Source organism: Eubalaena glacialis, chromosome 1, assembly GCF_028564815.1.
Source record: "Eubalaena glacialis isolate mEubGla1 chromosome 1, mEubGla1.1.hap2.+ XY, whole genome shotgun sequence".
In the NCBI taxonomy this organism is placed as follows: Eukaryota; Metazoa; Chordata; class Mammalia; order Artiodactyla; family Balaenidae; genus Eubalaena; species Eubalaena glacialis.
The window spans coordinates 233,106,371-233,118,750 of NC_083716.1; the positions used below are offsets into that span (position 1 = coordinate 233,106,371).

General features: G+C 43.7%; 1 protein-coding gene across 8 annotated transcripts in view; it reads left to right on the forward strand.

Annotated features, from left to right (window-relative positions):
* Window positions 1-12,380, forward strand: part of DIS3L2 (DIS3 like 3'-5' exoribonuclease 2) — a 378,405-nt gene that overhangs the window by 282,712 nt on the left and 83,313 nt on the right. For all 8 annotated transcript variants that reach the window (XR_009700788.1, XM_061188495.1, XM_061188488.1 and 5 more), the window contains exon 12: window positions 1,001-1,108. Coding sequence is in view for 7 of the 8 variants with exons in the window: in XM_061188495.1 (XP_061044478.1) it covers window positions 1,001-1,108 (108 nt within the window). In the remaining variant the exon portion in view is untranslated. The remainder of the gene's footprint in view (window positions 1-1,000; window positions 1,109-12,380) is intronic.

Below are 12,380 nucleotides of genomic sequence, written 5' to 3' on the forward strand. Positions count from 1 at the left end.
ATACTTGGGAATTTAACCAAGGAGGTAAAATACCTATACATTGAAAACTTTAAGACATTGATGAGAAAATTGATGAAGACACAAATAAGTAGGAAGATACCGTGTGTTATTGGATTGGAAGAATTAATATCATTTAATTGCCCATACTACCCAAAGTGATCTGTAGATTCAGTGTAATCCCTATAAAAATTCCAATAGCATTTTTCACAAAGATAGAAAAAACTCTCCTAAAATTCATATGGAATTCACAAAAGACCCTGAATAGCCAAAGCAATCTTGAGAAAGAAGAACAAAACTGGAGGCATCACACTTCTGATTTCAAACTCGATTACAAAGCTATAATAATCAACACAGTATAGTATTAGCATAAAAACAGACACATAGACCAATGGAACAGAATAGACAGCCCAGAAATAAACCCATGTATGTATGGCCAACTAATCTTTGACAAGGGTGCCAAGATGGGGAAATAATTGTCTCTTCAATAAATGGTGTTGAGAAAACTGGATAGCCACATGCAAAAGGATGAAACTGGACCCATAACTTACAACATGCACAGAAATTAACTCAAAATGAGTTAAAGACTTAAATGTAAGACATTGGGTTCTTAAGTGTACAGTTATCTGGGATAGTTATATCCACAAGTGCAAGTCATTCTTGAGTCTAGAGCTTTAGTTTTAGTGTATAGTTATTTTTATAGTTTTTTCTTTTAGTTGTAGTGTTTAGTTATTTTTCATTGCTATCATGTATTTTTCCCTCCATTACCAGTTCTTCTCACCTTTCGCATTCACATTCCCATTTGACCCTAAAGGCTTATGGAAGATTATCAGATAGTGTGGTCTTTCTGCTGAATCTTCAGGGAAAAGAGTTTCCTCCGTGTTCAGCTCACTCTGGAAGCTCAAGCTGTTCACCAAAACTCTGCCCCCTGGGCTGCTTCTGAGCCTGTGGTTAGCTCCTGCGGATTGGAAAAAGCTGCTCATGGCCTGTTCTCTGTTTGTAGGTTGTCCCCATGCTTCCCAGGCTGCTGTGTGAGGAACTGTGCAGCCTCAACCCCATGACCGACAAGCTGACCTTCTCCGTGATCTGGACGCTAACTCCGAAGGGCAAGGTAACAACTTACATGCGTGTCCATTCCATTCAGTGAGTCCCTGTCCAGCAACACTGTGCTTCTGGCGCTGGGCTGGAGCCCCATGGTGGTAGGATGAGGGCAGTGTAGGGGCAGTGCCAGAGAGGAGAACATAGGGGAAGAGCTCTCGGTCCATTTAGAAGGCTGAGCCTCAGCAGTTTTCAGTGTATCATGTGAAGGAAGAAAGAGTGTAAGCAGAGTCACGTGGGGGAGGCCTCGTGCAGGAGAGGGTGTACATGAAGGTGCGTGTGGATGGCATTGGCCGGGTGGATGGGCCTGGGCTGTGGTTAGGAGAGCAGGCCATTGTGTGAAGGCGGACATTTGGGGAAAGGGTGGTGAGTTTGAGTAGGTGAGGTGGACTTCAACCATGGGGCCCTCAAATGCCCGTTGCAAATGAACTGTAGGTGTTAGGTTTCCTCTGAAGTGTCATGAGAAAGGTGACAGTTTAGAAAGATGAGTGCTGCGTCATTGTGCTGTTTGAAGATGAATGAAGTTTGCACAAGGTAGTGCTGTAATCAGGGCACAAGGTGATGAAACCATGGACTGAGAACAGAGAGGAGAATAATGTCAGCGGCCATTCCCTAAATATAGGGAATAAATGAGACAGATAAATGAAAGATGACTCCAGAAAAAACTAGTCCCCTCCCGCAAAACAGAAACAACTCCAAACTTCTGAAAATAGGGTAATGATTGGGTAAGCTATGGTAGCGACTCAGTGGAATGTTGTACAATTACTAAAGTTGTTACAAAGACCGTGTAAGAACATGGGAAAAGTTTATGCTGTAATATTAAATGGAAGTTAAAAAAAAAGAAGATATTTAATTATAAAGAGGTTCCAAATAAAGATGGAGGATCAAATACCCACATTTACTTTCATTCCCTCCCAAAACCTCACTAAAACAACAGTGAAGAGATTTTTTTTTAAAAGACATAAACCCACAAGGACAAAGAGAATGGGAGAGGAGACAACAGCAACAACAATTTGGAAGCTGAGAAGCAGATGGATGAGTGGTAACTGACTTAGCAGTCCTGAGAAAGCTGAGTCCTGAGCCAACACCAGAGAAAGCCAAGAAACAGCCCAGTTTACACAGCAGAATCCTAAAGAAGTTCAGAAATTGACAGCAGCAGGTAACTCTGTAAAGTGGGGGAAGAGGTGGGTGAAGAAGAGACTAACTGTATTGGTTGAAAATTTATTTAAAAAGATTGCCCCTTCCATAACGTAGTAGAAGCCCAGCAATTTATCGTCGGGACAGGATAAAGGAAAGGCTGTGTGAACTAGGGGACGCCAGACACAGTTGTGGTAGTGGCCCCTTTGGGGAGGTTGAGTGAATGCTGGCACGTTGAATACTGGCCGAACATTAAGAGCCCCAGCTTTCTTTTCCCAGCCAACCTCAGAACTCTAGTAGCCAAGCCTATACCCTTGAGTCCGAAGATAGGAAAATCTTTCTCTGAGGAATCTGAGCGGTAAAGAAGATTTAAAGCTAATAACCTCAAGGATTTCCCAACCAACAGCTCAGCTGTATTTCCCTACAATAAAGCTTGCGGACAATAAGCTCCACCCACTCAAGCAGAGCTTTTTAGGATTTCACTAAAAATCAGCCTTTTAACATTTCACTTTCCTATATAAAGAGACAACCAAGGCCTCGAACGTGAAATAGGAAACCCAAAGCAGGAAAACCAAACAGGAAAGCAACTAGAACAAAACAAGGAGAAGAAACTATTTTTTTATATCCTCAGAGAATTTCTTTTTTAAAGAAAGTATCTGTATTACAAGATCTAGTCACTTTAAGAAAGAAACATTCGGAAGGGGGGAAAAGGAGCTCTTTTTTAATTAACTTAAATTAACAGCATGAAATTAAAAACATGATAGAAGAAATGAAGAAGACTCAAGGTTCAGATTGGAAGATAAAGTTAAAGAATTGTCCCAGAATATGATAGAAAAGACAAGAAAAGTAGAGGACCAGTCCAAGACATCCAACATCTGTTCAATGAACATTCCAGAAATAGGGAACAGAGAAAAAGAGGGAGAAGAAATGATCAACAGAATCATTCAGGAAAATGCCCCATTACTGCAGGATGTGACTTTCCAGACAGAAAGAGCCCGCTGCCCAGCACAGTGATGGAGACGCACCATCTCCAAGCCACATTGTCATAAAATTTCAGAACACCGAGGACAAAGAAAAGGTCCTGTAGGCTTCTAAGAAGGAAAAAAAGAGTCACATACAGTAGATCTAAACTCAAAATAACTTAAGACTTTTCTGTTGTAACCCTAGAGACTAGATGACAGTGAAGCAAAGCTCTCTAATTTCTGAAAGACTGTGACTTCCATGCTAAAATGCTGTACCCAGCTAAGCCATCAATAAAATGTGAGAGCAGGAAAGGACATTTTCAGACATGCAAGGTCTCAAAAAAAATGTACATCTCATATACCCTTTCTCAGGAAGCTACCAGAAGATGTACTTCACCAAAAAGAAAGAGTAAATCAGGAAGGAGGAAGACGTGGGATTCAGGAAACAAATAAACTAGTACAGTAAAGAAGTGAAAGAATCACCTAGATTGCAAGTCACCAAACTTTTCCTGCAAAGGACCAGTTAGTAAATATTTTTGGTTTTATAGGCCATTTGGTCTATTACAGCTACTCAACTCCGCCATTGTAGCACGAAAGAAGACAATACATAAATAATGAGAATGCTGTGTCCCACTAAAACTTTACATAAAAACAAGTGGCAGGCTGGATTTGGCCCACAGACCATAATTTGTTGACACCTGACCTAGACGATGGTGAAGAAAGTTCCCAGGGTACCAACTCTATGCAGATGCAGAAGACGGGGGTTCAGATTGGAGCAGGTCAGAAGGTGACCATCTCTGCAAGCCAGGAAGAGAGTGCTCACGAGATATTGAGTTGGCTGGCATCTTGATCTTGGACTTCTCGGCCTCCAGAACTGTGAGAAATAAATTGTTTAAGCCACCCAATCTGTGGTATTTTGTTATGGCAGCCCTAGCAGACTAATACACTATCAACTGAACTTTTTTACTGGATTACATTAAAATCTATTGGTCTGTTTCACACTTTGAATGGATCTTTTACCCATGCATGATTTTTTATCATGTATTTAGAAATTTAAGTCATTTAGAAAATATTGGCTTATTAGTCTGATTTTCTTAATGTGGACACATTTCATTATATGATATTAAAAAATCATATTTATTAATATCACTACAGACCCTAGACAAGTCTTTAAGTATTAGAAAACGTGTATCATGTGTCAGATACAAGGTTTTCAAAATTCTGATTTTTGTAAAAGCTCGAATTTTATAATTGGCAATAAATAATGTTAGTTGTTTTTCTTGAAGTGCCGGATAACCATCGTGTGTCACTTGTTCCTCCAAGTAACAATGATGTTCCATAAAAAAGGCAGTCAGTTCAGCTCACAATTCAAAGTTATGTTAAGTGCTTTTCCTCAAGACAACCACTGTACTTTGACATGCTGCATAAGTGAAAAAGACAAGTACTCAAGGGTTGAGCCATAATAAAAGTATTAACTTTTACCGCTTCATCAAGAACATTCTTAAGTGAACTGGCTTTTTCTTTCCTGCGAGTGCGAGCTGGTGACGAGACCCCGACCACTGCCACCACTTGTTGCCATTGCCTGATTCATGCCAAGGCATTAACAGTTTTCCCCACCAGTGCTTCTGTACCATCCGTATAAATGTCAACACATGGAAAAGGGCAAATAATGCCTACTAGTATTATTACGAAAATAGTTTTGACCTCATGGATCCCTGAATGGATCCCCCCGAGTCCACAGACCATACTTCAAGAACCACTGCTTTAGACAATTGATGGAAAACTTGAGGTGGATTAATGTACAGAGTATACAGAAAAACCAACCAAATTAAAACAAGACAGTTGTTAGTTTCGGTGAAAATAAAAAGTTGTGTAGGAAAGAAAAGTAACGCTTAGTATTTACATAGTTGTAATAGTTAAACCTCATAGTTATGATGTAACTTTATTGGGAGGATTGAGGGCCTGGAATGGTTATCTGGGTTTGGTTGGGGGAAGGGAGTGTATGTGGAAAGAAAAGTAAATTCTCTTCTTCTATAGTGAAAAGTTTGTGAATAATGCCTAAAGCTGAAAAATCAAGTAGTAATCAAGCAGATTATATAGAAGTATGAAAAGTAAATAATAGGGCTTCCCTGGTGGTGCAGTGGTTAAGAATCCACCTGCCAATGCAGGGGACACGGGTTCGAGCCCTGGTGCGGGAAGATCCCACATGCCACGGAGCAGCTAAGCCCGTGCGCCACAACTACTGAGCCTGCGCTCTAGAGCCTGCGAGCCACAGCTACTGAGCCCGCGTGCCACAGCTACCGAAGGCCGCGTGCTTAGAGCCCGTGCTTCACAGCAAGAGAAGCCACCGCGGTGAGAAGCCTGCGCACCGCAGCGAAGAGTAGCCCCCGCTCGCCGCAACTAGAGAAAGCCCATGCGCAGCAATGAAGACCCAACGCAGCCAAAAATAAATTAATTAATTAAATAAATAAATTTTTTAAAAAAAGAAATTAAATAACAAAATAATCTGCTGAGAGGTGAAAGTGGCTACCCTTGGGGAGGGGCAGAGGAGGGAGAGGGACAGAGGGCTGCTGTTCTTCATAATGAGCTTTTAAAACTACTTCACTGTTTGAACTATCGATACTTCAATTTTTCAATTTTTATTTTGAAAAATTTCAAACATACATGAAAGTAAAGAAGATAACACAATAAATCCACCATCCCTATCTCCTAGATTTAACTACTGTCAACATTTATTCTTGGCTAAAGTATTTTAAAGCAGACCACAGACATCATGTCATTTCACTCTTACACATTTTGATATGTGGCTCTAAAAAATTTGGACGTTTTCTTACATAACCACAATGCCATCAGACACCTAACAATTAATAGTAATGCCCTGGTATCATCTAAAACCCAGTCCATAATTACATTTCCCAGATTGTCTCCAATCGATTTGTCCAAAGTGGAATCAAAACAAGTTACCAACATTACATTTGGTTTTTGTGACTCCTAAATATCTGATAATAAGTTCCTTTTTAAGAGTCAAGAAGCAAACACTATCTGAAATACAAACAAGGAATTGTGAAGACAGTATGCCAGCAGTCATATTTTGGTGGGGGTGGGAACATGCATGGGGGAAAAAAATGAATGGAAAAAGACCAGAAGGAAGTAAAATAGAATGCCCGTAGTGGTTGTGTTTGGGTAGTAAGACTACGAGTAATTTTTTCTACTTTTTTGTATTTTCTAGTGTTTTTTGAAAACATGTATTACTTTCATATTTTTATAAATGCTTATTTTGCAAAAATTTAACTAAATAGAAAATAAAAGCCCATAGAAGAAAACTAACTTGAGTCAACAGAAAAGAACTCTGAATCTGAATTAAGCCTGCCAGGGCCAGACCCAAGGAATAAAAAGCTGCCTGATCTAATGAGCTTCCAAAATACGAGGGTCATAAAAGAAGCACTCGGAAGAGGCAGACTCTGAAAACTCAGCTGGTCTCTGGAGGGCTTCTTTTGGAGGCAGTGTCTAGTGACCAAGCCTTCTGGCACCAGGGAGCTGAAGAGCAGGTGTGAAGAAGGCACAGTGTCCAGGAGGGGATGCTGGGCCTCTATCAACCAAGCCAGACAGGCAGTGTGAACATTTAGACTTCAGACAGTCGTGAAGCAAGACCCACTAACCACACTTCTTGTACTGTGGTCATTCAGACATCCTACCCAGAACAAGAGGCCACACGGTGGGTGGACCTGGTTGGTTAGTCCTGGGTGTAGTGACAGATACGTATCTCTTACTCACAGTCAAGATGCATGAAATGAGAGTTCAGATTCCAGACTCATGTCCAAGAGATGGTGCTTGTTCAAGACACTGGCAAGGAAAGCCTGAGTTGGTGGGGAGGGGTGGGAGAAGGGGAGGGTCAGGGGGCCAGAGAAGGCAGTAAGGAGGGAGGTGGCCCTGCATCAAGAACCCAATAAACAAGGAGGAGGGCAGCCAAAGCCTGAGGCTGGGTTTGTGTGTAGTGGTGGCTTCTCGTGGTACAAGGTCTTGGACTTAGAAGGAGCCAGAGAAGGTCCAGCAGCATTGAGCCACTACTACTGCAGCATGGCTGCCAGTCTCACCTGGACTTGAAGTGGAGAAAATTTTTGGTTTTTTTTCCTTTGTCTGCTGGAATGTCTTACTTTCTGGAGCAGGCATGGTCAGCTATAGAAAGCCTATTCCAACTTTTTTTAAACACCCAGTAGGTTTTTTTTAAGTATCCACTAGGAAGCCTTGGTCATATATACTTTCATTAAGCCAGTGCCCAGGTTTTTAGAACAGTAAACTCTGAAAGATCCATTTGGGGCATATTTCTCACGTATTGGTGGTGAGAGCATTGTTCTCTGATCTAGATAATTGTGATCATATATTTTCGTAAGGGAAAACAAACCCAGCTAAATCTGGTGCTTTGTAAGGTCCAAGTCTGGTACCATGCAATCCACTTTGACCATGTCAGGCCAGTGACTCATTATCCCCGAGCACCGCCGGCACGTCCGTCTCAGTTGGCACTAAGGCCCTGCAAAACAGAGACCAGGTCCACATGCTCCACTCATCGGAGGCATCTTAATTTGAAGTCCCCTTTGGAAACAACACCAATCTTACACTTTAAAGAAGGTCACAAACAATGAATCTGACTTGATGACTAAGTCCTTAAGTCTTAGAACCATAAAATCTCAGGGTCAGAGGTCAGAATCATAAAGGAAGAGTCTCACAATTACAGTAACAATCCACAGCTTGTGTCTCCCACAGCGTACCTGCCCTGTGCTGTCTGGCTCAGTTAGAATGCAGGAGTGTACTCCAGAGGTGCCCGTTTCAGCCTCAATCAGTGGCAAACTCCTTTCAGCCATTTACACAGCCCAAAAGCCATGGGGTCATTATTGACTCTGGTCTTTCTCTCACCCCTCACATCCAGGCCAGCAGTAAGTCACCTTAGCTTTGCCTCCGATGCCTCCAGAATCTGCCCCCTTCCTTACCACTCCCAGCACTGACACCTGCATCCAGGCTGCCGTCCCCCACCTGGACTGCGGGGGCCTCCTAACTGTTCTCTGAGCTTCTGCTCCTGCCCCGCTTCATCGTCTCCCTACACAGCAGTAAGAGTGATTCTTCTAAATCAGAAATTAGGTCTCGTCTCTTTCTCCTTTTTAATAGCTTGTCAGTCTCTCATTCAGAATAAAATCTAAGAAATCTTTAAAGTGGGATTTTTTTTCCTGTTCTTTTCTCGCTGTCTTCTCTGCTAGAAATGCATGGATTACAGAGAGTTCTTGGGACTAGGGTCTCTTCTCATTTCCTGGAGCATCTTTACTCACATGGGAAAAGCAGCTTTTACTACGTGGCTGAGCTCTCCACTACGTAGCAGCTCCGAAGCCCAGCTTCCATGACCTGACCTCAGAGGAGGTCAGACTTCCCTAACTGCCATCCTAGAAAATCCTGCAAGTCTCTGCCCATTCCTTGTAGCTCAGGAAAAGTCTTTCTAGTCCCTGCCTAACACCCCCTTTTGAACATTGGACATTGTAGGAGAACTATGGTATGTGCCCGTTCAGGCTGTCTTTCTTCAGCTGGATCTTCAGTGCTACTTAGGAATCCTTTTCTTTATTGCTAATGCAGTTGTTTCAAACCTTTATTCTCGGTTCCAGCTTCCAACTTTGCCTTCCAGTCCTCTTTCCCTCAAGACCCACCATTCCCCCAGGTAACTTTCAGTTTTCCTTCTTGGAAAGCAGAGAGACCAGCCAGCTGGGTCTGCTACAGTCCCCCCTTCAGAGGCTCATCGTTTCCCCTGTCTTGATGCAGTAAAACACGCTCCTGTTGCAACCTGAGGTTAAGCCCTGTGTTCTCCAGGTCTTTTAATGGCATCGGCATCCTCTGAACCACCCAGACTCTCGGTCTCTAGCCTGCCACATCCCAGCAGTTTTAAGTGATAGCAGCTCTACCTTGGCAAAGTGTCTCTCATCAATCCTCTCTTCACTGTTACCACAGCCGCTGTCCCCACCCAAGTACTTGCCATCCTCCCCTGGATGGGAGAGACTGTTCATGGCCTCTTCATTCTGTTTCCCCAGTGGTGGTAGGTGACTTTCCAGAAGCTGAATCTGGTCCTATTACTCAATATCCTCTTACAGCATGACAGTGGGATAGTGGGTTATGATTATCTACAAAAGTCTAATCTCTAGAGGATGGCAAGCAAAGACCTCCACCAACCCCTCCCCCATTGCATGACCATCTGCCACGCATCCTGCAGCCCCCTCAGCCTCTGCTGTTGCCACTGTAGGGTTCGTTTGGCCTAATATGGAATTGCTCCACTTCTGAGACTTCGCATATGCTTTTCCCACTTCCTAGAATGTCCTTCCCCACATCCCTACTAACATGAATCCTACTTATCCTTGAGACTCGGCTAAAATGCCACTTCTTCTATGAAACTGTTATTAGTCCTTCATTCATTCACTTAGTAAATATTCATTGAATGTTTGCTCTGTTCTATACAAGGTATTGAAGATACAGGAATTAAATATGCACTAAAATAGAAACAGTAGTTAATTCCTGATGGTGGATTTATAGATTTTTTTCTTCTCCTTTTCCCACCTATATTTTTTTAAAGTTTTCTGCAATGAAAAAAAAAAAGTTTTCTGCAATGAATGGATATTGTCATTGTAGTAAAAGTAAGAATTATTTTGAGATTTTTTTTCTGTTTTTGTTTGTTTGTTTGTTTTAATAAACAGGAGAGAGATATTGGAGTGTTTTTGTAGGCTGCATGGGAAGGCAGATAGGAGATGTTGAAGGTGAGGAAGGAAGGAATAGATTTTTGGAACCGGGTCACGAAGGAAGTGGGAAGTTCAGGACCCAAACCCCAGGTGGGAGATCAGCTCTCACTAGGAGGATGAGGACCACAGACTCTCCCAGCCTGGAGAGAGTACAGCATGGGGTCCCTGCTGAAATCTGGGAGTGGGGCAGGGTGGCCTTTCTGAGAAAATGCTCAGATGGGAGGAACCCTGCCCTCCCTGTCAGAACCCATCTTCCCATCTCCCACCCTTACAGTACCTGTTATCTGCACTTCAGCACCATATGTGCACAGATCTGTTGTCCTATTGGGCCTTAACATCCTTGTAGCAGAGCCCATTTTTAATTTTTTTTTAAATTTTTAAAAACTTTTGGCTGCATTGGGTCTTCGTTGCTGCGCATGGGCTTCCTCTAGTTGCGGCGAGCGGGGGCCACTCTTCGTTGCGGTGCGCAGGTTTCTCATTGCGGTGGCTTCTCTTGTTGCGGAGCATGGGCTCTAGGCACACGGGCTTCAGTAGTTGCGGCACATGGGCCCTAGAGCGCGCAGGCTTCAGTAGTTGTGGCACGTGGGCTCAGTAGTTGTGGCTCGCGGGCTCTAGAGCACAGGCTCAGTAGTTGTGGCGCACGGGCTTAGTTGCTCCACGGCATGTGGGATCTTCCCGGACCAGGGCTCAAACCCGTGTCCCCTGCATTGGCAGGTGGGTTCTTAACCACTGCACCACCAGGGAAGCCTGCATTCTTAATTTTTTTAATCGCCTCCCTCCCCTCCCCCACAGCACAGTGTCATGTACCCCCAAAATGCTCAAAAATGACTTCATAAAATGAATCGCACATCCGTTTTCACAGTTCTGTTTGTTTAGCCTGCTGCATTAGCATGGTGTTCCCTTGGTAAGGCGTTTTTATCGCAGCAGCCATCTCAGCACCCCTGAGCTATATCCTGGGATCGAGGAAGGCCTCGCACAGCTCTCGCCAGGAAAGGCACACTGCCTGCTTCTGCGTGATGGGCCGTCCACAGAGTGTCTCCCCCTCTGCCTTCCCTGCTCACCCTGCCGCTGCCACACCAGCTGCCGCCTATGGAAATGCTATGAAACTTGAAAAATCAAACGGTTGCTCCTCCCGGGTCATCTTGGTGTCTGCAGCAAGCCCACAGAGCCGAGGCTCATGTGTAGGACGTGTGACTGGGGGCTGCAGCTCATGGTAAAGAAACACAGTGCTGGGTTTTGTGTTTCATCCTCATACATTGCAGCGGAAATCTTGCCAGAGCAGCTCCCGGTGAGAGACAATAGCTTCAAAGGCTGACTCCGAAAATAATAGAAAAGTTCCCAGAATATTCATCTTTAGTCCTTAGCGGGGCAGAATTGTTTTATTTCAGGCCTGTAGAGACAGCCTGGGACCAGGGGAGCCTTTGGAAGAACTCTCCTGTGTACTTTGTGTCCTGGTTTGCTAGTGAAGGTACCGGGCAATTAGAGGCTTACCTAAGGTCACTTCAAGGTAACAGCAGACTAAATCCTGAGCACAGATTTTGCTGTGAATCCTTGAGATTAAAGTAAGAATATTTTCAAGAAATACAAAACAAAACAAGACATTTATCATTTTTAAGACTGTCATGCAAAGAGCTAAAAATTATTTTTAATCAACTTTTCTCCTGCATTTTGACATTACTAATCGTGGATTTGATTTAACTGTAAGGACTTGGGCTCTGAGGTTAATAAACAACATAACATGTCGCTGTGCTGCATGTCTTTAAAAGAAGGATGGACCTCTTTTTTTGAGAGATGGCTTAGGTTGGTCTTTTTGAAAGGCTGGAGCTGAATTAACCTCACAGGCTTTAGAAGTCTGTGATTTTGTGTTTCTTGGGTCAGTCTGAACGCAATCCTGAGAAGCTTCCTCCATTGCTCTCCTACGCTTTCCTCCCTTTCCTCCCTCTCCCCCACCTCCAGCTTCCTTCCCACAGCCCTTAGGCCTCCCAGCCAGTCCACCACCTTTAAAGCTTCCTCCCGCCCCTCCCCACCCCCTCGCAACTGTCTGCAGTAAAGGGAACACTGTTCAGAGACCGCTCAGGCGTGGACCCTCATCCTCTGTCACAGGGATGGAATTCTTGTCTCCGAACCACTTCCCGGCCTTCAGGCTTTTCTGCCATTTCCTAGGTTTGCAAGGCAGACACTTGAGGAAGTCTCCTTGTTTCCTTCCTGTTAGGCTCAGAAATGTAGACAGCTACCTCCAGGGCAAGATGGTGTAGGGGAGCAAATTTGCCACCCCAAAATGTCTCTTTGACATGCGGATTATTTTGAGCTGAAAACAATCAAGACCCAAAAGACTCAGGAAGAAACTTTCACTTTACCCTAACTGTCTATAGAACGTAGGTAGAGGACCTGTTTCCCGAAGGGAAGGAGTTGTCACCATAGA